The 26,789-nt window shown below is 46.2% G+C and overlaps 1 protein-coding gene across 1 annotated transcript in view; it reads left to right on the top strand.

The window, feature by feature from the left end:
* The window catches only part of FRAS1 (Fraser extracellular matrix complex subunit 1), a 146,517-nt gene that overhangs the window by 38,206 nt on the left and 81,522 nt on the right, over positions 1-26,789 (top strand). Inside the window, exons 3-13 of the mRNA XM_084519273.1 lie at positions 6,897-7,004; positions 9,940-10,032; positions 11,870-12,029; positions 12,615-12,748; positions 15,660-15,743; positions 16,384-16,485; positions 16,589-16,780; positions 20,268-20,357; positions 21,768-21,915; positions 24,692-24,835; positions 25,153-25,287. Of these exons, the coding sequence (XP_084375399.1) occupies positions 6,897-7,004; positions 9,940-10,032; positions 11,870-12,029; positions 12,615-12,748; positions 15,660-15,743; positions 16,384-16,485; positions 16,589-16,780; positions 20,268-20,357; positions 21,768-21,915; positions 24,692-24,835; positions 25,153-25,287 (1,390 nt within the window). The remainder of the gene's footprint in view (positions 1-6,896; positions 7,005-9,939; positions 10,033-11,869; positions 12,030-12,614; positions 12,749-15,659; positions 15,744-16,383; positions 16,486-16,588; positions 16,781-20,267; positions 20,358-21,767; positions 21,916-24,691; positions 24,836-25,152; positions 25,288-26,789) is intronic.

Genomic DNA, 26,789 nt, shown 5'->3' with positions numbered 1-26,789 from the left:
CGTTCATTCTGCCGTGCGTAGGTACAGCTCACACTGCAGCATGTGGCCCAGCACCACCTGCGTTTCAGCAGCACGACAGGATGGATGTGAAATTACGCATCCTGCCGGCAGTATCACTTCGTCGTTTGACACAGCTTTGTTGGGTCTACAGAGTCCTCCCTTTGAAAACATTAAAAAAAAAAGTGCTCCAAAGGCCACCAGTGTTTCCTAGAGTATAGCAAGGCTGTGCTCTGTGCGGAATCTCTGGTGATATCTGCACTGGATTAAGGAGGTTTAATGCCCATTTCCAAACGTGGGATTTTTTTCCTTTCTGGTCGAGCTGCGGTTCTGTGCGCAGTAGCTGACTGCGGTTCTGTGGCCTTCAGCGTTCAGCTCTCAACCAGCATTGTTTTTAGAGGGCAGAATAAAACCTCCTTGGTGCTCATGGACAGGTAAAACTGCACTTTGCCTTTAGGTGCACCTGTGCTATGCACATATGCCAGAGAATGTGACTTCTGCTGCTCCGGAGGTAGCCATCATACCCGAATAAATGTGGTAATGAAAGCTCTGATCAAGCTTAGGTTCAATCAGTTTTTTCCCCAATCCAATATTCTGGGTTTGGTATCCATTCAGAAATCATCTGTAGGAGGATGTCCCAAATTTGTCAGGCAGCAGGCTAAGAAATGTGGAGTAGAGGAGGAGGGGGAACCACAACAGGAGGAGCCCAGATGTTTTTCTGGATGCTGGGCAGAATTGCTGGGGCGTGTGCTTCACCAGACCTAATGCCCAACTGGGTGTGGAAAAAGGTTGTGGAAGAGGAAAGTAAATGGAAAAAGCCTTTCTTGCTTAGTGGTCATCTCTCCAGGGGCCCTTCCTGAGCTCGCTGCGGTGAAGGTGCGTGTGAGGGGTTTGTTCAGGGCCCCATGGCATCCCCGGGGGCAGGCAAGGATCGGCAGCACTGCCAGTTCTGTGCTGGGCTGGTTCAGACACCGTGGCACCGGCTCCTTTCCAGGCCTTGAGATCAGGGCACGCAGTGCCAAGTGCTGGAGAAGGGATAAGAAAGACTGCTCCAAGCACCTGGAAATAGGGCATAGACACGGGATGGGAAGGGTGGAGAGAAAGATCTTGCCTGAGAGCTCAGGAGTCACCTGCAGAAGTAGGACTGCACTGTGAGTCTTCCAGACTTTCCTCTTCATTCCCCTTGTTGCTCCCTTCCTGCCCATAGCTATTCTCAGCTGCCGTCCTGGGAAAATGCCTGCTGTCTGCGAGGATCCAGTGCATCATCCTGCCACTTATTTGCTTGACCCCTGTTTTTGCCCCAGCTTCAGAACAGCTCGGTGCAGGCTGTGCCCCTCCACCAGGGAGGTGCTGTTTTGGCTCCCTGTGCGGTTAAGCACTAAAGCCTTGCTGTGAAATGTCGATGCTTAAAGTTTGCCTGGATTCAAGGGGAGAGTGGCCAAATGCACAGGGGAGAAAGCCGTAAGCGTGGTTAAATGCAGCAGCACGACTTCTGGCTTAGGAAGCCTCTGAACTGTGAACTGCATGGAGGGCATTTTTGGAAGAAACACAAGTGTCTGGCTTCGTGTTCTCACCTGTCTGGCTTGGGCTGTTAAAAAGCACAGGGGAAAAATACCTTTCAGCATTAAAATCTGGGCCGAGATCCACCAGTTCTTAAAAACTCAGTGGGATGCATCTGTTACTTCTGATTAAATGCTTTTAGAAGCAAAAAGTTCCCCTAAAATTATTTTTCTTACGTCCTCAATGCAGAGGAAATCGTTGAACTCAGAGAGAGCATTTTAGAAATAGCACTGCTGTTAACTTGTCATTTTAGAAGTACGGCCGTGAATTGATTATAACAGGGAATGAATGTGTAAGGATCAGAGTAAAAGTGGGTAAACTTCAGTCAGGTAAGTGATTATTAATAAGGCGGCAGTGTTTCTGCCAGACGGGAGGAAAAATACACAGTATTTGTTATAAAGGCTGTGTTTGACTGCGGATGAATATACTGTAATGGTTAGCAATCAGAATGCATTAACCTTTGCATAGGAGCACTGCTGCAGAAAAACAATTGGCTTGTTGGTCTGAACAAAGATGTAAATCATGATTAGAGCTGACGACTTCCAAAATTTGCTTTAATGCACGTACGCTGTTTGGTCACGGGGAATTCAGTTGGCTTGAGAGCTAAGTGATAGCTTTTGTGTCGGTATGAGAAAGACAGGATGGAGCCTGCAGCAGCATCTGGGTGATAGGAGAGTACCTGCTGCATCCTCCTCCTGTCTCTGAAGCTACTTGGGATTGTTGGGAAGTTGTATTTGTAGGCTCTTGATCTTTAGAAGGCCAGGGCATCTGGTAAAAGACGTAACCCTTGACCACAAGGTGTAGAAACTGTGTTTGGAAACAGTGCCTTGCTTTAATGCGTAGCTTTTGAACTCCCTGAGTGGGAGAAGGGGAAAGGAGGTCCCAGCTCCTGAAGCTTTGTGCTCCTGCTGCCGTGTTGATAATCCAGCTGTGGGCTCTGCCTTCACTGCTCTGTTCTCTCCTAGGGGTGCAGTGAGATCTTCAGTGAGATCAGCCAAATTGCCTTTTGGTTCCAGAGACCAAGCCATGTCCACGTCCTCCTCCCTAGGAGCATGCTGTAATAAGCCCACTGCAAGACCATTGTCAGGGGGTTTTATACATGATCAGGTACCAGATTTGCAAACACACTCAGCATTGGCAACTGCTGCCTGTTACACAGGGTAAAACACAAAGTCTAAGCCTCACCGGGCACCAGGAATCCTTTATGTGCCTGAGCTGCTTTCATCTCCTCATCGCTCCGTTCACGGATCCACCCCGGCTGGGTTTCTTCTGCCAATTGCCCGGCATTGTCAGCTAATTGGAGTGGAAATGAGAAATGAAAGCAGCATTATGGAGCTGCCAAGCCTCCTCACTTGGCAGCTGGTGGCTGATGCTGGTAATTGTTACCACAAGTGTAATTGCTCCGGGCTCTGCCCAAGGTTTCAACAAAGCAGCCCAGGATTCCTCCTCCGAGACATCTGATACCTGCTGCTCTCAGATTGATGGCTTCTCCTACCCCCTCTTCTCAGAAGAGACACCCTCTCTTCTCAGTCTTCCCTCTGCGTGCAGCTATTTGGCTTTCCCTCCAACCTTTTTCTCCTCATCAGTATTCTCCGAAGCCACCGAGGGCTCGTGCTGTGCTCCAGTGCCTCGGGGTTTGGTTTGTGTTGTGTCCGGGTGCCTGCAGCTCTAGAGGCGTGGGAGCACACCTCGTGTTGTGCTCCCCGCTGTGCACAGTGAGCAAGTAGTGCACGTCCCTCTCCTTGCAGCCTGGTGTGGAAAGGCCGCCTGAGTCGGGATCCCTTCTTCTTTTGATGTAGGGAAAGCCAGAGAATTAATTAATCCTAATGGCACTGCTCGGCGCTTAAGGAGCGCTTTCCGTCTTCAAAGTGTTCTGTGCACAGTGTTTCATTATTTATACTGTTAATTATATTAGCACTTGTAAGGAAAAAGCCCCTTAAATTGTCGCTGATAAAAGCACACTCCTAACAGGATAGGGATGTGGTGCTGAAGTTGTAGCACATCCTTTATCCACTGAGGCTCGGTGCCTTAGAGAAGATGTAACGTGGATTTACAGCTCTTCTGTAAGTGTCTGCAGAATGAAGTTTTGCTGCCTGTTGTAAGTGGATAATATCTAGGAACTTCCCAGTTTCTTTGTGTCCCTCGGAGCACATTATCCAGGCTGGGCTTGCCAGGCGCTCGTGGTTAGCTGGGGGCAAAAATGGGGAGAACGTACACAAGTTGCTGGCCCTTCTTTGGTCGTCTTAACCATCGGGGCATGTTTGAAATGGGAAAAAAACAAAGAATAATGGGAATACTGGCAGTGGAAGGTTACAGTCTGCGTCTGCAGGTCAGGAGAGTTGTGCGTAGGCACCAATAAATTGTGTTATGCTTCTCTGCATTAGCAGCTGTTAGCAACACCCTTGGGTGTGTGCAGGGAGCGTGTTAAAATAGCTTCAAACGTGGTCCTAAAACAGTCAGTACCCAGCCCCAGCACCCAAAAGCAGCCTTTGCAGTAACCTCCCAGCTCCTCTCTGTATTTCCACCAGGCGTGTGAAGGAGGCGTCCTATTCTTCTGAACCATCCCAGAGGATGCCATGGCTTGCACCTCACGTGGCTCGTAGCTGGGACGTGGTGTTGTGCTCACTTTGCCACAGCTGTAACGTTCAGAGATTTGGTAGCATAGCATCCCCTGCTTCCCCACAGAGAGGTCAGTAAAATGGATTGTTGCCAGCAGTCAGGTTTTCAGATTTGATTTCAGGTCTGGTGCTCCGCAGCCGGCAATCCGAAGCTGAGCGTTGAACGGTGAGATCTGTGAGCTGCTGGGAAGGCTCATATCTGGAAAATCAGGCAGTAGTTCTCCAAATTCCTGAAAACCCTGCAGTGATGTGCAGGTGTAGGTCTGCCACCAGCAAGTGGAAGTCACTGACACCTGCGGGTGGCTGCAGGCGTGTACTGGGTACCCCGGGGTCCAGTTCAGGTTCTCGCCTGCGGTGGGTTTGGGAAAAAGCTGATTGAGCCCCCAGGGAGACCCAGCCTGCTGGGTAGAATAGAGAGATAGAAATCTATTGCAATATAGAAACAATATAAAATGAGGGAGGGAGAGGTCAGGGGAAGAAGTTGTTTTTAGCAGAAACCTGAGCATTTGCATCTCACTGTGTGTAAGGCTGGCTCCACGCTGATCACTTGCCATATGAGTCCTTTGGCCACCGTTCCTCCATAGAAATGCTACTTATTTTTTTAAAGGAAAACCGAGAGGCTACAGGGTGAAGGCTCAGTGCCCCAGCTGCCCCTTGTGAGCAGCGGTACGTGCACCCCAGGTGACGAGGTGCTCCCCCTGCTCTCCCCCTTTCCTCCCCCTGTGGCCAGCACCAGCCCTGTGGCGTGCCAGCAGCCTCACCCCGCAGCGAGCTGCCAGTTCTGAAACGCAGACTGCTTCTCAGCGCTGGCATCCTCCGTGCACAGATGTTCTCCCTCGCCACCCACCGTTCTCGGATTCCCCCTCCAGCTGGAAGCAAATGAGCATGGATAAATCCATCGGTCTGTTGCACGCGTTTGGTGATTAAATGCCACTTTTTGCCAGTGGGAAGATGTTAGGGGTCATGAGTGTGATCGTCGTGTTAAAGGGGATCTGAGCGTGGTGAGGGTTTGCTAAAGAGAGCTGGAAGAGTTAACCACAGCGTGTGCTAGCCCGAGCTTTGCACGTCCATAGCTTAACCTGAATTTATTCTGTAGCTGTGCTGTAAGTCTGCTGGCAGAGCTGGCTTCTAGATGGCTGCCCTACAGCCCCAGCTGCGTTAGGGGAGGAGACACCCAGCTGTATCTCCCGAGCAGAACCAACCTCCTCTCTGCCTGCAGATAGCCTGCCCCGAGGGGCTGCACGCTTGCTGCCATCCTTGCTGTGCCTGGGGTGAGTGCTGCCGCCGTCCTCAGCAGAGCATCTCCCAAAATTCCTCACCCTGCCCGAGTGGTTGTTCCTTTGGGAGCATTTGGGAGCGTCGTTTGATACGCACACAGGGGCTGTCTAACGTAAAAGAGCTGTTCGTATAGGAAACCGATCTTCCCCTTTCTGTTTTCTTAAGGCTTTTAAAAGCAGGTAATAAAATGCGGATAGAGCACATCCTTGGTAATACCTCGTGTGTAGCTACCAGCTGCTTTTGTAAACTGCTGGAGACAGGGTGTTTGGCATGGAGGAGCTGAATGCAGGCAATGGGGAGCTCTCTGAAACCAAGGCAGCAAAGCTCTCACCCTGTGGGTTACCCCGTAAGCATCCCGACAGCAAACCCTTGCTTTTGGGAGATGTCTTACTGAGGCACTGAGACTCTGTAAGTAAGAACAGGCAAATTTAGCCGTGGAACTTCAAGGCTTGCTGATGGTAAGTGGAAAAGAGGCTCCTGCCCTCACTGCAGGATCGAGGGGCTCTTTTCCATCGTCATTACCTTTTGAGGAAGCCTGAGAGCGATGCGAATGCCAGCAGCTGGCTGTCCGTAGCAAGGCACAGCACTCCTGGTGCGGGGATCCTCCCGTTGTGCTCACTGACTGCCTTCCACTGCTCTGCTAGGCTGAACCTTGCCAGAAATAACCCAGCTGCCTGCCTCCCCTGGGATACCCACTGCTGCCTAGGAGGGAGGAGGCCCAGCAGAGCCCCTGCCTGCATGTCATTCTGCTCTGCTTCTCTGCAGCCAGCTCTGGAGGTGCCCAGGGTGTCAGCCTTCAGCCTTCTGCCTCGGGAGCTGTGGTCTCCTCTAGCAGAGAGCCCCACGTGCCAGCAGGGAGCCCACTCTCTCCGAGGCGGTGCCAGGATGTGCTGCTGTTTTCCCTCTGTCACAAATCCAGCCGCAGCCCCTTTCTCTGCCAAAGCTGGCGCGGGGCATGCTGGAAGCTTCTCCGGCTCTCAAGGCAGATTTTCTTCTTCATCAGGCTCGTTTTCACAGGAAAGCAGGAGCAGGCAGACCTGGGCTGCTGGCATTGCCGTGCGGTGTCAGGAGAGCTGGCAGCCAGCGTTCAGGAGAACAGGGAAGGCGAGCTTTGCTTTCCGAGCCTCTCAGCAGAAGTAACGAGTCCTGAGAGGCTGCTCAGGCCTTGGAGAGACTGATGGTGGGGGAGGAGAAGTCTGGCAAGTGCCAACACAGCTGGGCGAGGGCCTGAGGGGGCTGATGACAGCCTGGTGGCAGCGTGGGGCCGGTACCTTGGGTACCAAAGTTGTGACTGGTAAGCATGTGGGAGGGAGGGTGGCCCACTGCGGACTTAACTCTGCCAGCCCGTCTGTTTTGAGCTACATGAGCCTTGTGCTGTCACCTAAAGTAATGCACACCTTCTGCAGTGAGGGTCTAACTTAAAACTCCATGTTTTATTTGCAGAATAACACCATTTGGAAGCCAGATTCGTGCCAAGAGTGCCGCTGCCGTAGTAATGTCATCACCTGTGAGCCTACAGTCTGCAGACACCCCCAGTGTGACTTCCAGAAGGTAAGGGCTGCAGCCATCCTGCTGCCAGCTGATCTCTTCTGGCTGGTAGGAGCACTGCCAGCTCACTCTGGAGCTCCCAGCCTTGTGCTTTCAGCTCCTGGCACAGTTGTATGTTAAAATGTTCACGTGGGCGCACACACGGGGTGTTACACATAAAGATATGGCAGGGGCAATCGGATTTCTGCTTCCAACTCGTGCTCAGCTGCCTCCATGCAGCTTCCCTTGAGCCTGAGGGTCTGATTCCCAGCAGGGTTTAGGGGAAGCAAGAGGGAGCAGTGAAATCATGCTTTCCCTCCCAGGGGAAAGCATGATTTGTGTGTGACTGCGCAGGGTCAGGCTCAGCCTTTGTGCACGTTCACTCCTCATCGAGGACAGCCCGATGGAAGGCAAATCCAGCCTGCAAAGCTTTTGTCTGCATCACCACGCTCCAGCCAGAGGCTTGGGGTGGTCTGGTCCCTGCAGGGAGCCCGTGAAGCGGGCTCGGACCCCCCGGCAGGAGCCCAGCTTCCACTCACCTTCATTTGAACGCCGAGCTGGGTCTCTGTCACCCAGGCAGATGGACGCTTTCCACTCTGATGAGCAACAACAGAGCTGAGATTGTCTTCCCTCCTCTTGCGCCCTGTGCTGCTTGTTGAGCTTTCATTGTCTCCTGTTTATCTGTCTCTGTCTGAGCCTTCATTAATGGTTGTAGCTAATTGGCCATGGAATTGGTGTTGCATTAGTATCTGGATGGCTGGGGTAGCACGCATGAATGACAATAAAAATTAGTGTTTTAAAGAGGCACTGCCAATATAATAATTGCATTGCTTTACGAACCTAGTTGAAATGTTTTTCAATATGACAGCATTAACGGGGAAATAATTTTCATCCTTACTGTTTTCCCCCATTATTATCACTGTGTGGTGATCAAGGCAAGACTGACGTTTTAAGAATTTTTCTGCTAAAGAACAGAGAAATAAAAAGAAGAAAGCTGTCATGGTAATAATGAGTGGGCTAGAGAGGATGATGTTCATTTAAAAAAAAACAACAACACAGATGAATGAAAAGGTAGGAACTGTAATGCTGATAATGGGAAATTGATTTACAGTGTGAAATGAATCTCTGAGACTCCTCGATATTGGTAAGCTTAAAGATGAAGAATTTTAAGTCTTAGGTAAAGGTCTGGCCTCTTAAATCGGGAGAAGAATTGGATCAACCCTCAGAAGTCTTGATCACCCTTGAAAATTCTGGCCACTGATCAACAAGGTCAGAAATCACCATCCCTCTCCGTGATTTATTTATTATGAAATTTATGCTCGTATTGCAACGAGGCATAATACAAAAAAAAAAAAAAAAAAAGAAGAAGAAATCTCCAAAGAGCACACCCAAGTGGAGTTCTACACACGTGTATGTACAGCCTTCTGCTGGGGGTACGACCTTCTTTGTGCATGGGCAGGCTGAAAGAATGAATGTTCCAAACAGACGTTAAAGCAGCAAAAACGATTTCCATTTTGTGAACCCAAACCACCCCAACAATCCAGAAGAGTTTCCCCTCACCAGGATCACAGCTGAATATGGTTAATGGTTTAAGGTAAATGAAGTATTTAATTTTGTGTTCCACCTCCTAGAGATACGGCATTGAAGGAAATCTTGAACTAAGAAACTTTTCTCAGTTAGAAAAATCCAAATGTTTCTTTTAGAAAACAGTGAAAACTTGGGACATTTCAAATCATTCTGCTCGTGTTTATCAAACAGCTGAGGAGGTAACAAGTAAGACGATTTGGGGCATTGCACAGCCTTCGTTTTTCGTTAAAACAAAACAAACAATGAATCCCTCCTGAGCACAAGCAATCCCTTAAAGGGTGGCCTTAACCTTGGGGAAAGAATGATGGAGATGGTCTCCTGGGAAACACTTTGGCAATATTTTGAAGGAGGCAGTCTTATTGGTAAAAAAAATTTCTGCAGTTCTCTTTCTGAACCTTCTCTAGTTTCTGGTTCTGCTTTCTTCCTCTCCAGCTGCTGTGCTCACATCAGTAGACTTGTCTGCTGCTTTGATTTTTTTTTATTAGCTGTGGGAGAAAAATGCTGTGATCTGCAGTACCTCTAAGGTGGTGTCAGGGCCCTCAGATGCTGCTGCCACCAGTGACAGACACCGTGGCTCAGTAAGGTTTAATGTGCAGCTGGGAGGAACATGAAAGCGTTGCTTTGGAGACTCCGTGGAAATGTTTCAAGGACAGGAAGCCAAGATCTTTCCTCATGCTGGCTGATGCCTTCACTGATTTGTTGTTCCCTTTGTTCAATGAGTTGCTTCCATCAGCATCATCTCTTTCCCTGCTGCTGAACAGGGCGCAGCCGGCAGCCAGCTTGCTAAGCCCTTGGAGCTTGCAAAGCAGAGTGGCAGCAGTGTCACCAGGCTGTGCTGGACGTGGAAGTGCTCAGTAGTTTGCAGTTCATTTTCAGATGGTGTTAATAAAAAGAGTGGTGCTTAGTAAGCCAGAGAAGTTCAGGTGATGGATGCCTAGTCGATCTGCCTGCCAGCTGAGCTTCCAGCATGGCAAAATGTTAGCCTGAGATCCATCCTGTACGTTTAGAAAACTTCTGTCTATTGAAAAAATTATGGTTACGCCACGTTTCTCAGAGAACAGTCGGTGAATAATCCTATTTGTTGTCTTGGATAAGTGCTTTCCAGTTATTATTCTTTGTTCTGATCTGAAAACTAGTCCTGCTGGGGATTTTCCAATTGTACTATTAGGAGTGTAAGTTCTGCTCCTGTTGTTTTAAAGGCAGAATGTCAAATACCACAAAATGATGTGATGGCTCTCAACGAGGGGTCTTCTCTAGTAATGTATTTCCTCTTTAAACTGAGAGCATTGGGTCCAGCCAGGCCCCATATCTTTCACTTCATCTGGAACTCTGTTTTACATGCATGGCTTATTGGATTCTTGGATCTTTTCAGGGAGAAGTGCTTCAAATAGCCCCCAACAAGTGCTGCCCTGATTGTGCCTCAAGAGCCGAAGGATTTTGCCAGCATGAAGGACAGATCCACAGCGTGAGTGCTCTGTCACGTTCCTCGGCAGGGAAAATCTTTCCAGTTTCCAGCTCTCAGACTGTTTTGTGTCAGCAAAGGACGCTTAGGCGACATGAAGGATGGGTTATTGGGCTGTGTTCTGTTACTATCAGATAACGTAATAAAACAGGAGCTTGGTCTGCAGGGTTTGCAAGAAGGGGATGTGTCTCTGAGCAATATTGTGTCCTGCTTGGCTTAACGGGAGAAAGTTTCCCATTTGTTCATTCCCTTTGCTGTTTCTGTGGATGACTTGGACAAATTAGTTATGTTAGGAGAAGGAAAACATGTTGAACTTGGTGTATTAGCTAGCTTGAAGGAAGGCTTTTCTATTAGCAGCCAAGTATGCTGATAAAGATTGATTACTGTCGTGTAACTTGGGTTTATGTATTTTCGTAATCCCAACTTATTCAAGAAGCAGCTTGCAGCATGTGGTTTCACCTAGGGGATCGGGAAGGCCAAACCAATAAGAGTAAGTGTCTACAGAGAATAAAAAAATAAAGATTTGTGGGTAGTAGTTAATGAATTGTGCTGAACAATAGGCATACAGAAAAAAAATTGTTTGACAGTGAACCCAAGTTCTGTGTCTGGTCTCTTACAGACCTTTTTGTTTGATAAGAGGCACTTCAGGTCCAAATCTTAAGAAATATGCTGAAATGCCCAGATATATGTGAGTATCTGGACCTTACAGTCTGTGTTTCAGATGAAGTCGGAACACTATTTCAGCACCTGGCACAACCAGCACGGACCTGTTGCAATCCAGTCAAAGACTGGAATACTCAGCACACCCATCCTTTTCTCGTAGTTCTTTATGCCCCTGATTTGGGTGATGATGTGTTATATTACACTGTATTTCTTGTTGCTGGTGCTGCATTTTGTTCTGTTGTAGTCTAGCTGCAGCTTTTACCATTCGGCTCTTTTTAAGTCTGTCCTTTGGGACTCAAGTCAGGAGAACAAGTAGGCATGCCCGTGGGGACCTCAGCCAGCACATTTGTACGTATGCCACATGTCACACTCAAATTCCTGTGTGAGGGGAACATCAAACAACGTTTTTTGGCAGTACAGAGTCTCGTCCTGATGGTTGGCACAGATTGCCTGAAGGAAGAAGTTTTCTCTTTTGTCATTAGCCCAGCGTAGTGCCTTATGACTTCATCCTGCAAGTGTCTAGCTAGCAGCACTGGCCCTGATGGAAGCTGCATCGAAGGAAAGCTGTATCCTTTATCTAACGAGAGCTTTTTTCTCCCTGCCTAATTTAATATTGTGTGTTTTGTAAAAATTAACATTCCCTGTTGGAGAGCATTACAATACGCTGACATCTTTCTTCTTAGGGCCAGTTTTTCCTCACCCTGCCTCAGGGCAGAGGTTTTTGTTGCTGCATTAATGAATAAGCAAAGCTAATGAGATTTCACTCGTAGTGAAGAGCTTAAGTATATGGGGCAGGGGGTGCTCAGTGTTGTCAGGTGTGTGTTGGGGCATCTCCTGAATGTTTTCCTAAAGAGAATGACTCTAAACTTAGAGTCCACCCTGTAGAAGCTGTAGTGGAGAGGAGATAAAGGCAGGGGGTTATTGCTGGATGCTTCTGCCCTTTTGGGGCTTAGGCTGGTCTGCAGGGCTGCTACTTCACCAATTTTAACCTATTTTTTGCCCCGGTAGTGCAGCCAGAAGTAAGGGTTACGATGTACAAAGCTTGACTGGGCTGGCAGAAGAGTGAAGCTAAATACTATTACGGGGGGGCTCAGAAAGGAGGTGTATTCACAGGTCTGGTTGGCAGCTGGATTCATGGAGGTATTTTCTCTGCCTTTGGTTGTGTTCTGCGCTGCAGCACGGCATGCAGTGGGCCAGCTCGGGATGTGTCCTGTGCTCCTGTGCCCACGGGAAGGTGAACTGCACCCGCACGGGCTGCCCAGCCCTGGCTTGTGGAAGAGGGGAGCTGCAGTACACTGCTCAGGGAGCCTGCTGTCCCACCTGTGTGGGCCTTGGCGGTGAGTATCGCGTCTGAGCAGGGCACTCTCTGGCTGCAGTGACCCAAGTAGTATCTCCCTGGCTGGGAAATTGGGAAAGCTTTTCTTTTTGCATTCGATTCTGTAGGGAAGACACCGGGGTCAAGTGTTTCGCTTAATTCTCTTTCTGTTCTTCTACCATGTTTACATTTTTAACAGCTTCACCCCCAGGCCAGTAGCAAATGATAAGATTTCAGCAGTGAGCAGATGTGCCTAATAGCTCTTCATTATGGCTATTGCAGTTTGAGGGAGAAGAATGCAGATATTTCCCATGTAGGGAGGGTACTTCAGGCACTTACAGACTTGGACTGCGAGTTCCAGAAATGTCTGAGCTATTGGATACCTCTTCTTGCTAAAATCCAGTGGCCAAAGTGCATCCAGAGCTCTTAATTCTCAAGTCTAAAACCCTTGGAAACTGTTGAAATTGTTGCTTCTATTTTCTGCTTTGACAGAACAGAACTTTGAATTCTGAGCTGCATGAAGTCTGTGTTTTGACTGTGGGTGATGGAAGGGGATTAAGGGACACTGAAAAAGAAAATGACCCGATGTTTTATTATTATCTCTTAGAGCCCTGCTACTTTGATGGCCGCTTGTTCCGGGACGGTGAGGACTGGCGCCTCGGTCAGTGCTCCAAATGTGTCTGCAGGGACGGCGCGACGCAGTGCTTCACAGCTTCCTGCCAGCCTGTGCTGTGCAACCAGGTCAGGGCTCGTCAGCCTTCCAGGGACGCTGCTCCTGGCTGCCTTCCTTCCCTTGGCAAGATCCATTTCTCACACTGGTGTAAGAGTTAGCAGGCAGATCTTCCGCGTGACAAGTGGGAGATTTGAAAAAGGGAGTTTTGGTGTACGCAGTGATGGATAATCTGTCGGTGTAAATGTGCTGTCCATCTCCTCCCCTGTGCATTCTTTCCCCACCAATTTACTCTTATCACGCATTTGCTGGCTGAATGAGCACAAATACTCTCTAAAGAAACTGCGCTTTTGGTTTTATAATTAAAAAATGATGTAGGAAGGATCAGAAAATGTTTTTATTTCTCTGGGGGAAGGAATGAAAGCACACGATTTTAACGGGAGTTTATCTTCATAAACTTTAGTATTTGGCTTGCAGCTTTGGACTTTTATTTTTTACAAGAACTGTAGAAATACAGTTGAAAACATCAGTCAAATTTCACAAGTCAAATGCTGGTAAAATTCCCTTTAGAAATAAGACAATTTCAGCTGAAACAGAAGTCTTAGAGCACTATTCCTTACATCTGCTTGTGCTTAAAAAAAACGCTAAAACCAGTAAGATGACTTACCCAAGCTCAAATAGTGACTCTCTGTTTTAGGCCAAATGAGAGAATTGGGACATTTCTGTCTCTGAGGTCTTTGCTGTGGACAAATGATGAGTTCTTAGCGCTTAGGCAATGATAAAAGCAACTGAAACACCACAGGATTATACACAGTGCCAACACAGTGGTCAGTAAAGACAGCACAATACACTCTATAAAACTGCCTTGATTTTTTCTAAATTCCATTTATTATATTACGTAGTGGAAGTGCTTGAGGACGTGTTACGCTCTTTGGATTTCTTTTTCATTGAGCCCATTGTAGCAGGCTTTTAGGGCACCTCAGCGTGCTCCCTTACAACAGTATGCCAGGCTAAGAACCTCTTGGAAACGCAGGAACTGGCTCCCTGGGAGTGCCTCCTTCTGACCTTCACTGTGTTTTATAGGGGCTGCCATTTCCCACGAATGTTTTTATCTATTGCCACGCTTAAATGCTGAATCCAGAAGTTAAGCTCCCTTCAAATGTGTGCTTCAGCTGAGTGCACTTCCTTACAGCACCAAGGAAAAAATAAAAAGCAGTAGTCATAAACCTTTTTTTCCTATTGATGCTTACCCAGATTACTATTACTGGACCAGATGTTTGTGCAATTAACACTTTTTTTTTTTTTTGATAGAAGGAAAACCCACCTGTTTCTCTGCATGCTAATTGTTTTGCTTTGTCTGGAGATATTCAATTACTATTAGTTGACTAAGTACTGTGCATTAAAACAGATTTATGCCTGCTTTACATTCCTCCCTTTCCCACCCCAAATGGACTGATGTTGCCTGCTGACTGATTGCACTAATGTTTAATCAGCTAATCATTAGGATTTAATTAGTGGAAACAGAAATTACTGTGTTGTTGCCGTGATGTATCTGAGAATAATCAGCTGAAAGCATACAAGTTAATGTAGCAGAAAGCCAATTCTGATGGGGCTCCAGTTGTTTCCAGCCAAGGAAACGTGCCTAGTGGAAGGAGCGTTGACAGGATGTGTGGGGATTCTGTTCTGGTCTCGATCACGCCTAACATTTTCTTGCATGTGTTTTTTATCCCTCTCCCTTTCTTCCTTCTCAACTCCTTGTCAAAAGTGAAAAAATAACTTCACCCCACAGGGTGAGACTGTTATTAAACTGATTTTGCATCGTTGGGATAGAAGCTGTGCCTTAGTGCTGAGTGAGAGAAACTTCAAAAATGCTTGCTGTGTGCACCTGAGTATGTCCCACCACAGGAGAAGAGGATTTGTGGGGCAGGGCAAGCCCGAACTTTTAAGCTCAATGCTAAGACAACATGAAAAAAGTCAGGAGTGAAGAACATGCTTTCTGGGCATGTGTTCTCCCTGAACATGCAACCCAGCTCGCTTCTTGCTTTCAGTGCAAAATAAATGTCTGGCAGATTGAGCTCACTGCCTGTACTTGTCTGCAGGGAGCTTTGCCACTAGTTATCTCTGGCCAGTAAGCCACCAGAAGAGCCAAACAGAAGGCCTTCATTATGCTATCCCAACAAAACCCACGATGAATGAGTTCTTTTAACTCTGCTGGCAAACCTGTGGTTGCTAAGGTTTAATAAGTCCTATGTGGCTGGAGGGAGGTGTTGGTGAACAGTACTGTGCCCATTCCCAATCATTGCATGTACGTGGCATTGTAGCGGGGGGTTTCACGTTTTGAACAGGTGGAATTTGAGGCCTGAAGGAATTGTTATATTGATGTGAAGTGCCAACTTATCCCAACATCATTTAAATCAGTCACGACAAAGATTAAGTTAGAATACTCTAAGTTTTAAGCATAATTTTACACCTCCACAGTCAGTTGGGCTGCATGGGTTTAACTAAAGCATAGAAAATGCCTCTGTACAGCACGCCTGAGATGGGGAGTATAAATCACACACACAGAGCCTAATAATACAGCAGTGCCAGAAAAAAATCCCTCCATCTCATACTTCAGTGTGCTTCTCTATGACTTCATATACACGTTTTTTTCTCTATCTGTATACCTGAGCATATGTCAGTACTTTTTTGTACTGTGCATGTATCTTTATCTGTACCTATACACCTATCTAGATATCTGGATTTTGATTGCTATCCAAAGAAGCCCAGAAAATGGGAAGGGGGAAATATTTTTATTTCTAGCCTTCTCCATTGATCTCCTACTGCAAAGATGGGCCCCAGATTTTGGAGCCAAAACCAAACCTTGAGTGACTGTGGCTTATCGCAGAGATACAACATGCCAGGAATTCCGGGTAGTGATGTGAAGTTGCATGGTAACTATTCCTGTGCTTATTTTACTTGTCTCTCCTGCTTCCTATTTAGGATGAAGCTATGGTTATGTCTCCTGGAAAGTGTTGCCCAGAATGTGTTCCAAAGCCCTGCTCGGTGTCAGGAAGAGTGTACCAGGTAAGCTCTGATGAGCCACGCCAAAAGCCAGCTGTTCACAAGTTCTGGCACATCCCTCTTTCCCTTCTCCCTCGCGTCTGACTTTCTGCCAGCACTAATAGCTTAGTACAACCATTGCTTTTTTTCTTCCTGGAAAGCCAGAAGAGTTGAAAGAAATTAGGACTAGATAAGAATTTGCTGGCAAGCAGGAAGAAAGTTTGCAGGGTGAAGCAGATTAGGTACTTTCTTTTCACGCTTTCTTGAAGGAGGAAAGCAAAACGCACCAGTGAAGGTCAAAAGTATTCATAGCTTTCACTGTATCGTATAGAATTAATTCAATGCATTGTTTAATGAATGTACATATGTGGGGTTTTCTTTTAACAATACTGTTTTGCTAACAGTGATTGTGAAGGCCTCCCAGTGTCACTAGCTTGCAATTAACAAGAAGTGCACACCAGCCTTATTTAAGCCTCATACCTCTTCTTGCTGTTTGCTGCTCATGTAGAAATAAGCATCTCTAAAGAAAAAAATTGGTATAGGATACAGATATGCAGAAGAAGCTGTCATATTTAATAGGCAACACAGATTTCTGGAAATAATTTGGTTATTTATGAAGGGTGTTCTAACAATTGTGTACATCTCTTGTGTTCTTTTCAAACAGCATGGTGAACAGTGGAAAAAAAATGCCTGCACTGCATGTGCTTGTCACAGAGGAGAAGTCAGATGTCTGAGAGAGATCTGTGACTCCATTACGTGTCAGAAGGTAGTTGAAAATCATTCAGCTCTGATGCCCAGACTTCAGGTGTCACTTTGCCCATGTGAAAGGGTTCAGAAAGTCCTGCTCAATGGTTGTTGATGTTTTGTAGGGGGAGAACAAAGTGCAGCGTGCTGGGAAGTGCTGTGAGGAGTGTGTGTCTTCCAAGGGAAGCTGTTTGTATGATGGCACAATCAGGTACCACAGGGAGATGTGGAATATTACTCGCTGTGAATTCTGCCTGTGTGATGAAGGTCAAGTCACGTGTCACGAAGCAGAGTGTGCTAAAGTGGAGTGTGCCGAGGTAAGAAAGGTTTTATTCTTTCACAAGGTATCCATCAAGTCCTATGAATTTTTTGCCCCCTTTTTTCTCAACTGCCATTTTGAGACAAAGAAGCTGCCCTTCTTTTGGGCTTGTTTGGTGCAATTACCTTGAAAGTGCTTTACAGAAAAGGCAAGTAAAAACCTAGGATTTTCCATGCAAGGTTGACTACTCAGAGGGGCTTGCACTGTGAAGCTAGCTAGTCTGAGTCAGTGGCTCATTTAACTTGAATTTTCTCCACCACTGCTGTCTGCCTGCTAATAGAGGGTCAGAGACATCTGGTTTCAGTAAAAACTGGCTTTACCAGGAGCTGAACGTGGGGAGAGATGGACAGGTCAGAGATAGTTAACAGCTGAAGAAATGTTCCTTTTGTCTTCATTCTCTATGCAACTGTGGATTTCGGTAAGGTGGTTGGAAATGGAAGACTGTGTTCTACTTTTCTCCATTTTGTCCATGCCATTCTGAGCACATAAGCTCAAAGATGTTTTATTCCAAATGTTGTTTAGTCTAAATGCTTCGACAGGTTATGTTATAGTTGCTCTATAATGGATGTGGAAAATGCATTAGGTAGAGTTCAATGTCTTTTATACACGTGTGCACGCACGCACCTTTTTGGATTGCCTTCGTGCACTGCGGCAAGACTTCTGTGTTTGTTCTCACTGCGTCTGTTTTAATCAGTGGGTTAATACCTGATTATGCCAACTACTCCACAGAGTCGGGGAAGAGGAGAGAAGGAAAGGAACTGTGGCCTTCTGAGATGTCTCTTGCAGTGGCAAAGCTTTTCTGACGATTCCGCATGCACAATAAATTTTGAGTAGTAGCACCCTTGTGTTGTGCCTGAAGTCCAGCCAAAATCCGCACAGTGCACACAGTGGGTTCACCAGATTAGATCTTTCTAACGTGTGCTCAAAATAAAGTTAGAATCCACACACAGGGTCCCAAACGATGCATCACACAGAGAGAATGCATCTAGGAATAAAAGTGTACTCTTGTTCGTCTGAGATCGGGCCTTTTAAATAGCAAAACTGCACTGAGTGTGGGACCCAAACTCTTGTTGCTGGTGCAGTGCTGATGATTAACATCTGACCTCAAACTGCATGGAGAGATTTTTCTGGATGGAAAGTCGTGATTGTCATAAAATCTTGAGCACTTGCATCTGTTTCAGACAGCTTCCTGCATGCTTATGGCTGTAAATTGGATCATTTACACTAATGATGATGGCATGCTGTCATGGCTCAATAGGGAAATGATTTAATATTCATTCTCATACCTTGGGTTCTGACAAAGAATCCATTATTCAGAAAAGCCGGGGCTATTTTACAGGACGATAGCTGGAGCTGTTAACACACGAGCTTCAAAAGGGAGGGTTCAAAAGTGTGCAGCATTATCACTCATGCAGCTCTTTTTCAAACGGAGGCTCTCAAAGGTAACTACCGAGCTCAAAGCCAGAGCAAGTAAAAATGATATAATTTATCAGAGTGTGAACTGCTGCATTTTCAAATTGAATGAAGCGTGATTGCGAGGAGGACAATGGCAAGGAGGAAGGCAATGTCCTTTGTTGTAGACAAGAGTTGTGTTCCCACTTGATAAAAGATATTTGCCCAAGGATTTACTATCCAGCATAGCTTCCCTCAAGATAAACTAGCTTCCCCAAGTTGTGCGCAGTCATAGTTTATCTCAATAGTGCAAGGTGCCCATTAATTAACTGCAATAAAATATTATCTCAAAAAGCACATAAAATATTTTATTTCCTTTTTCCTTTTTTTTTTTTTTGAGGTACAGGTTTGGATTTTAGGCACCTGCATTAATAAATCAGAGCTGATGTGAAGCTAGGAGCATTTGGATTTGTCTCTTCATTAAGGCACTATTAATTTTCTGGTCACATCGTTCTGTTTAAAACATAATGAGGCCACAGACATGAACTGCAAATCCTAGACAGCTCAACGTAGTATAGCAGCATTATGTGAAGGTAGGGTGGAGGCTTAGCTTTTAAACCCTTTCAAATAAACCTGTGCAGAACTGCCGAATGAAAGCGTCTGCGGTGGTTCTGACCTAATCTTCAAAAAGCCATTTTCAGCAGGTTACGGACGAGCTGTGGGTACAAGTTATGTGGCAGGCTGGGATAGCTTTGGACCTTGAAGTGGATGCACTCAACCAAAACTACTTAGGCTGTCAGCATCACAAAATCCCACTGGAGCACTTCCCAGCACCCTGCTAAGTAAGCACACTTGGTGAGGAGGTTCAGGTACGTGCCTGAGGTGCTCACAGGGATGCTGCAGCCCACCTGAGGTGGTGGTGCCTAGGTTGCCCACCTTCAGTGTTACTTCCAACAGCCCTAGCAGCCCCAGAACTACAGGATCAGTAAGGCAGAGCTTGCAGGGTGCTGTGTGCCTAACCCAGCCAGCAAGCTGCCAGCAGCACCCTGCTATTTAGAAGAAGTAGAGGTAGAGTTTCCCTTCCTTGCCTCCCAGCCCGACACAGCCTTTCAACATTCCCAACCTGAAATATTCAGCGATCTCTTCAGCAAAGCCATGTGTGGCCTAGAAATCTCCTTTCCCTTTTCTGGCAGAGCAGTGGGGTTGCGTTTTTTGGGGTGTGTAGGGGAGCCATGTTCCCTGCTGGGTTGTTGTCGGCTTTCCTGTGGTTTGTGTTTGCGTGTGGGTGGGGATGTGGGTAGGGCTGGGGCTGGGAGGGTTTACAACACATAACAGTGACATGAGAGGCAACCATCACCACCGGCAATTTGAAATAATGATTTAAGCAGCAAAAATGTATAGAACCAGGGGAGATTCAGGCTGTGGGTGGTCCTCGAAGAGGAAATTGAAGCTGTTTCTTTTGATCCGTGTCCTGGTTCCTTAAGATGGAGTCTCCCTCTTTACTAAATATTCAGCTTCCATGAGGGCTTGTGCCCAATCCGGGCATGTCATTCCTTTCTCCTGCTGCTAAATTCTTACCTTCAAACCAGAGCTGCTTAAGTGAACCCTGTGGAGTTATACATTTGTAACAAAGAACAGGCTTTTTCCATCTGGGATAAATAGAGCATGTGCTTTGAAATTCTCTTGGGGAAAAAAAGAAAAACAACACATTGAAAATGAAGGTAAGCTTCTGTGCATTTGAATCTTGACAGTGGTCCAGTAAAATGCTGGAGATGGGCGGTGAATAATGGCATTCCTCTTCTCTGTGTTTGCACTGGGTTCTACTGGGGGGCTCTTCGCAGGATTTAGGGATGAAGCAATACCCTTATCACTGAGTTCCCTGGCCTTTTCCGAGGTTTCTTCTGTGACTGCAATATTCATTAAGCACATTTTTCAGACTGTACCTACAGAGATGAAGTAGGATAGAGAGAAGATAACGTGAAATTAGATACTGAAGATTGCATTCCAGGGCAAGAGCTGTTCTGCCTCTGCATTCCACAGTATTTTTGGTATTGCTGATTTTGTTTGAATTGCTGCAACCTTTCTCTTCACAGGGTGAAGAATTAATTCACTTAGATGGGAAGTGCTGTCCTGAATGTATTCCGAGTAATAGTTACTGTGTTTACAAAGAACAGAGAAAAGCTGTAAGTATCCTGGTACTTCGGAGCACATCATAGAGAATTCTGCTTTAGAGCTTTGGAGAACTGACTCTCCCTCTCCAGTTCCAAGAAGGATATTATTTGCAAGTATAGCAGAAAAATAATCCATTAATGCTATCTGCAGATTGCTTTTATAATTTACAGAACACTTGTTTATAATGTGTGCGTCTGCTGCAGAGTTTAAGTTTGCCTTGCTTTCCTCTGTGCGGTATAATCAATCATCTCCCGTTAATATTTAATACACATCCTCATTGCTTTCCTGTACATCTCGTGGAGATAAAGACGCCTGACTTCCATCCGGCACAGGCTGCATAGCAGAGGCAACGTATAGCATTCTGCCTATTCCATCAGTTAGGATTTTCTCTGTAAGAGTCCATTGTTCTATGAATATTTTCAAGGAATGTTCTTTCTGAAGTTGGATAGAAGGAGCAGGTTAAGGATCTTTGTTGCAATTTACCAGCAATGGGCTTTTCATTGCTCTGGCAGACAAGGGCTGCAGCTAACGGCTGCTGTTTGCCAACAGATGTGAGAAATTAGAAGTTTAATGCTGCTCTTTCTTTTTTTTTAAATGCTAACACATCCCTTCCTCACATCTCTCTCTCTGACCCAAGTGAGGTAAAGCATATTCAGATGCCAGGTTTATTCCAATTTTTGCTTTATCCCTTTCAAGAGAGGAACTGGCACAAGAGCTTCATGGGCAGGCGGCTTGCTGACTCTTTTCTGCCTCTTGGCTTCCTCACCTGGTACCAGCAGAGCCCCAGCCATCGAGGGCAGCTTCAGTGACCTTCTGAGCAGACCTTGGGATTGCAGAGGGTGTGAGATCTCTCCCCTCTGTTGACTTGTAAAAGTAGGCAGCGGCAGGCGGGCAAAGGAGAACAAGGCAACAGAAGAGAGGAGGAGAGGAAGTCAAATGGTGCCGAAGTTAGAAATTTACCTTGTGGCAAAAAGGTCATTATGTAAATGAAGAGATTCACACCCAGAACAGACTACAGGTGTCTGTTCAGAGAAAGAGCAGGTTCAAAGGATGTGAGAAAGAAGGGGACAAGCGAGACAGCAAGATGTGGGAACACAAGAAAATGCCTTCAGTTAGAGCAAATGAAGGTAGGTGCAGAAGCAGAGAAGACTGCTAGCTGCAAAAAACACTGATTTGGGTGGGAGTGCTGAGAGGAAATGCAATTAGGAATTCGTGAGCACTTTGCAGATTGCCTTGATCTGGAGGGTGAACATTACAGAGGTGCACAGTCCCACATCCCCTGAAGCAGCCCCTGAGATGTTAAATTCACTGCTAGCACTGATGTAGCCTTGAAATAGGCTACAGACTGCAGAGCTCGGCAGCTGTGCCTGTGGTGCAGGGCGCTTGTCCTAACCCTGCCCCTTCGGTGTCACCTTTTGCAGGCCGGAGAGAAATGGGCAGAAGGGCCGTGCAGCGAGTGCGAGTGCCGGGCCGCGGAGGTGATCTGCTTGCGGCGCTCCTGCCCGCCCTGCCCACCGGGCAGCCTGCCTGCTGGGCTGGAGGACGACTGCTGCCCGCGCTGCGAGCCAGGTACCCAGCCAGCACCACGCGGGTCTCAAAGCCGCTCGTGTTGGGGGGAGCACGCTCATTGCACACCCCTCGGACGCAGGACGGGGCATATCCTGGCATCCCGGCTGCCCTTGCATCCCCCGTGCTGGTCTGGCACCTGCAGTGAATTTTAACTTGTCTTCAGTTTGCAATCATAAATTGACTGCTTTCCACGTGTTTCTGGACCTGTTAGAGCGAGGCCAGAGGAGAACCACAAAGGTGATCAGAGGGCTTGGAGCACCTCTCCTTGGAAGAAAGAGCCGGGGCTGTTCAGCCTGGAGAAGAGAAGGCTCCAGGGAAACCTCATTGAGGCTTTTCAGTATTTAAAGGGGTCTTATAAAAAGGATGGAGAAGGAATCTTTACTTTTTTAGATTAGACATTAGGAGAAATTTCTTCACTGTAAAGATGATGAGGAACTGGAACAGGTTGCCAAGAGAACCTGTGGATGCCCCATCCCCGGGGGTGTTGAAGGCCAGGCTGGATGACCAACCTGATCTAGTGGGTGGCATCCTCCCCATGGCGGGGGGGTTGGAGTAAGATGATCTTTAAGGTCCCGTCCAACTCCAGCCATTTTATGATTCAATGAGTCCATAATTAGGGTTTCTGGAGAGACTTAGGGCTCCATCCAAAGGATGGCGGACAATCCTGCTGACTTCCCTTCCCTTAAATGATGGCTTTCCACTGACAAAAGATGGGATGGTGTTTTGAAAATGTTTTGTTTATTCCTTTATTTTCAAGACAGCAATTTTTGTAAGGCAGAGGTCTGAACCTTTGCAACACTTAGCAAGTGTTTTGGAGCTTATGGGCTCCTGAGTATTTCTCAGGAGTGGGAAGGAGAAGGAACCTGCCTGCACTGTTAAGCCACAAGCTCACCTGGAGCTGGATGGCTGCCAGTTAATAATTGTTTGGAAAAATCAAAATAGCCTTAGCTATATGTTCATTTTGCATATAAATTCATTTTTCTCCAGGATGTTGTCATTCTCCTTCATTTACACTTCACAGTTAGTATGCTTTCCATTTCCTAGTTGGTAGGCTTTATCTGTGGTTTACTAATTTTTCATATTGGTAGCTGTTCTTGTTGTATTCATCTAACTTGGGTTTTATCAGAGTGCTCCAGTTAATGGTTTATCTGAGTAAAAAGAAAATAGCTTCACAGTTTAATTATGCTGTCATTTCCAGGAGTGGCTTGGCACATTTGCCATATTAATGTTTTAAAGCTTGTTATTTACTGCATGCTAATAAAAATGCAAAGCACTACAAATTGAAAAGTGAGGAAAATGGGTTTTGGGCAGTTCAGATACAATTGTCCTGGATTTTCAAAAGGGAACAGCGCTTGCATAGACTCCTATGAAGGAGAGGACAGATTATAAAGTGCTCTCAGCACCCATCTGTTCTGCTTCTTATCAAGAGGTATCGCTGTGTGCTGGTTACCCTTGAAAATCAGGCCTCTTCCTTCAGCTTCTGCATTGGTAGTGCTCTGGAAAAGGCGTCCTTTGAAGTCATGGCATTGGATGAACCTGCATTTTTGTGTCCTGATAGGCAAATGGAAATTCCCCTTACCAAAGCCTACAGTTTTTTTTTTTTCTTTCTGTTTTTGCATCGGAGCGGATGAGAAAAAAATGCAAAACCCAGCCTGCAGCAGTTCAACCTGTGAGCCAGGAGCACCAGCTCCTAACACATCTGCATCTTTAAAGCCATTAAAAATTCATGGCTGCTCCTCACAGATGTGCTGGGGGAAGCAGGCAGGCAGAAGCTATTCGTTTTCAGCCACTGTAGAGCATCTAGCCCTAAGCACATAGTTTGATGATAGTTTGGTGAAAAACAGCAAATATGCCAGCTTACTGAGAACATTGGTGTTGGAGCAGAGGGAATTTTTTGTACTTAGAGAAAAATTGCCTGTTCTGTGGCTCGCCGAGCAGTCAGTTCATTGTCAGCCTGTCAGGATGGGGCAGCATGTACCTGCATGAAGTTACTGGTAAGAAATAGATAGAGACAGAGCTTTCTATTCATTTCTCTTGCTTTTTGACTTTGGATTCCTCCTCACCTTGCATCTGTCTGCCTTCTGCAGCTCCTGAGTCCCAATTCTTTCCTTAGGTACAGCTGCCTGGCAACTTGCAGTTTGTTGAGTGTAAATGAAGGAGAGTTTTCAGCATTGAGTCCCTTTGTGCTGACCTGTCAGGAAGGAGCAGACAGCTTTTCTTCCAATGAGCAAAAGAAGCTCAGTAGTAAAGAAAAAATAGTCTTCCTCCTGGCTTCTGCAGGGAGATCAGCCGTGCCCTTTGAGAAAATAACCTGTGGTCAAACAGTGTTTGCTACAGTGCTGGGACACAAAGCTTTTCCCTGGAGGGGATGTGCTCTGCCACCTGTACTTTGACCAGGCGTGGGTGCAGTCTTGACTTATTGCAGGGTCTGGCTGAAGGAAATTCAGATTTAGGTTGTTTTGAGCCATTAATTCCTGGTGACCTAGGATTTTTACTGTTGAGCAACAGTGTGGACAATGAACATTGTTTTTATCGATATTCTAGGAAACCAGAGTCTCAACAATACCTCCCACATATCAGAATAAATAAATAAATATCATATTTAGCCCCTTGCATGCCTTTTTGGAAGAAACCCACTCCAAAACTAACGCACCTTGAACCAACAACAGAAGCTAATGAAGAATTTTACTTGGATTTTGCAGTGTGCATTGCGTTGTGTCTTCCTGACTGAAAACACTTTTTTTTTTTTGGCCTTTGTGTCTTTTCCTTGTGCTAGCTGAGTGCCACCCGGACTGTTTGACCTGCTCTCACTCCTTTGATCACTGCAACGCCTGCCGTGATGCAAGGAAGCAGCTGCAGAACGGGCGCTGTGTGGAGAGCTGTACACCGGGCTTCTACCAGGATGGGGGCGCTTGCTTAGGTAACCTCTGCCAGAGTTACATACCCTGTCAGATGACTCTTCTGGGGCTCGCTGTGCTTTTGTCTGCAGGATCCCCCAGGCTTACTATAAACAGATTGTCTGGCTCTGCTTGGCAAAGCAGTCAGGCACATCCTGAACAGTACCCATGAGCTTAAGGCTTTCAAAGGTTTCAGGTGGAAGCCCCTGAAAAATGTGAATTCTCAAATTCTTTTGCCAACGTGAGACAAAATCATCTCTTAATCAGAGCAGGAGTGTCTTGCTGCATCAAGACATTTAGAATTAATACATCTTTCTCTTCCTTTGCTTTCTCCTGGAAGCCTGCAATGAAACATGCGCAGCCTGCACCAACGGATTCGAGTGCTCCTCGTGCCGGACGTCCCTGCTAATGAAGAACGGGCAGTGCGTGACCTCGTGTGGGAAGGGCTACTTCCAGGAGCAGCTTCTCTGTGCAGGTAACCCAAAGCAAAAAAGACTGCAATGCTTTGTGATAGCAAAGCGGCAGACAAAAGCTGTACCCAAACTATCAGATAGACAGACTCTCTGTTGAGGGACGTGCTGTTGACATAGGTGTTAATATTCACCCTAGAGTTAAGCCAGGAGTGAACAGAGGAACCAAAGCCATACAGTGTAAAATTGATTACTGGGTGGTTTACTCATTAAAAATCCTCGGCTGATGAGTTTGGTTGGTCTAAAACTCAGTGCTTTTGTACAGGTCAGTTCCTGATTTTCAGCGCTGTCCTCTTTCAATTCAGAATTCTCTTTTGGAAATGTTACTGGTGGTGTTGAGGGTTCAGAGCAAGGTGTACACATTAATTTTACAGAGGATATAACACCCTGAACCGTGCCAGACAACCTGGTCACCGTAAGGGTTTTCTCTGAGTTCAGTGTGGACTAAGCTGCAGCTGCTGATGCCAAACCTCTCAGGAGGCAGTACTCTGAGGTGGAAAATTACTTGGAGGAATGAGGGATCAATAGGACCCAGAAAAACACACAGAAAACACTTCTTGGAAAAGTTTTACCCTGTGTTACAATTATTCCTTTCATATGGTGCTCTCTCTTCCTGAAAGTTTCTTGGGCTAACTGTTCTTGGGAAGAATATTTACAAAGTAAATTAGTAATTCCAGAAAACACTGAGATACGTCTAAATCCTACATCTTAATTATTAGGAAGACTGAGATTAAGATTGGCATGTTACAGTTTTCTCTTTGATAGATCTATGATAGTGTTTTTATGAGCTTTCTCCACTCCTTTAAATATTTGTGTTTTTCCCAAACTGTAAAGCAGTTGCTTTTTCATCATGACAGTTTGTTTTCTCTTAAGTTAACGCTTTTTTCCTCTTGGCGTTGGCCTTTTTAGAAAGCTTGTAATTTCTACAGCTCTAATTCAGCAGAAGGGTGAAGCACATGCTTAACTGCTTGAGCCATCATTTTAATTTCTTTGGGACTGGCCCAACTGCATAAAATTAAATACAGGCTTAGGACTTAGGGCAGGTTTCAAGGGAAAACACTTTTGATTCCAAGTTCAGCTTCCTTTTCTAAAGTGGTTTGCCTCGAAGAGCTGATTATTTGTTTCAGGTTCTGAAAATTTGAGAAACCTGTGTCTTTCAGCAGAGACTGGAAGACTAGGACCCCATTGTGCATGTATAAATAGAAAAGAGAGACCCAGTCCAAAAGAATTTACAGTCTTAAGTACCAAATAATCTTCTACTTCATTTGGTTTTATTTTACCGTTTCCTTTCCACTTGCTCCCAGTGTTTTAATTGGCAGTGCCCATGTACTGCTGGAGCAGTAGGGAAAGGCTAATGTTTCATTTTATTACTGGTTTGTAGATTACTGATTGTACATTCCATCCAAATTTGCAGTCACGCATGCTTGTAGCTGAAAGTTGCTGGGAAAATTTGTTCCTGTTTCCTCAGAGGAATTAAACCAATTTGCTTTAGTTCTGCCTGGCTGCA

This window comes from Aythya ferina (assembly GCF_964211825.1).
Source record: "Aythya ferina genome assembly, chromosome: 4".
In the NCBI taxonomy this organism is placed as follows: Eukaryota; Metazoa; Chordata; class Aves; order Anseriformes; family Anatidae; genus Aythya; species Aythya ferina.
Note: the sequence above shows the minus strand (reverse complement) of the source record. Positions and strands in the feature narration are given on the sequence as shown.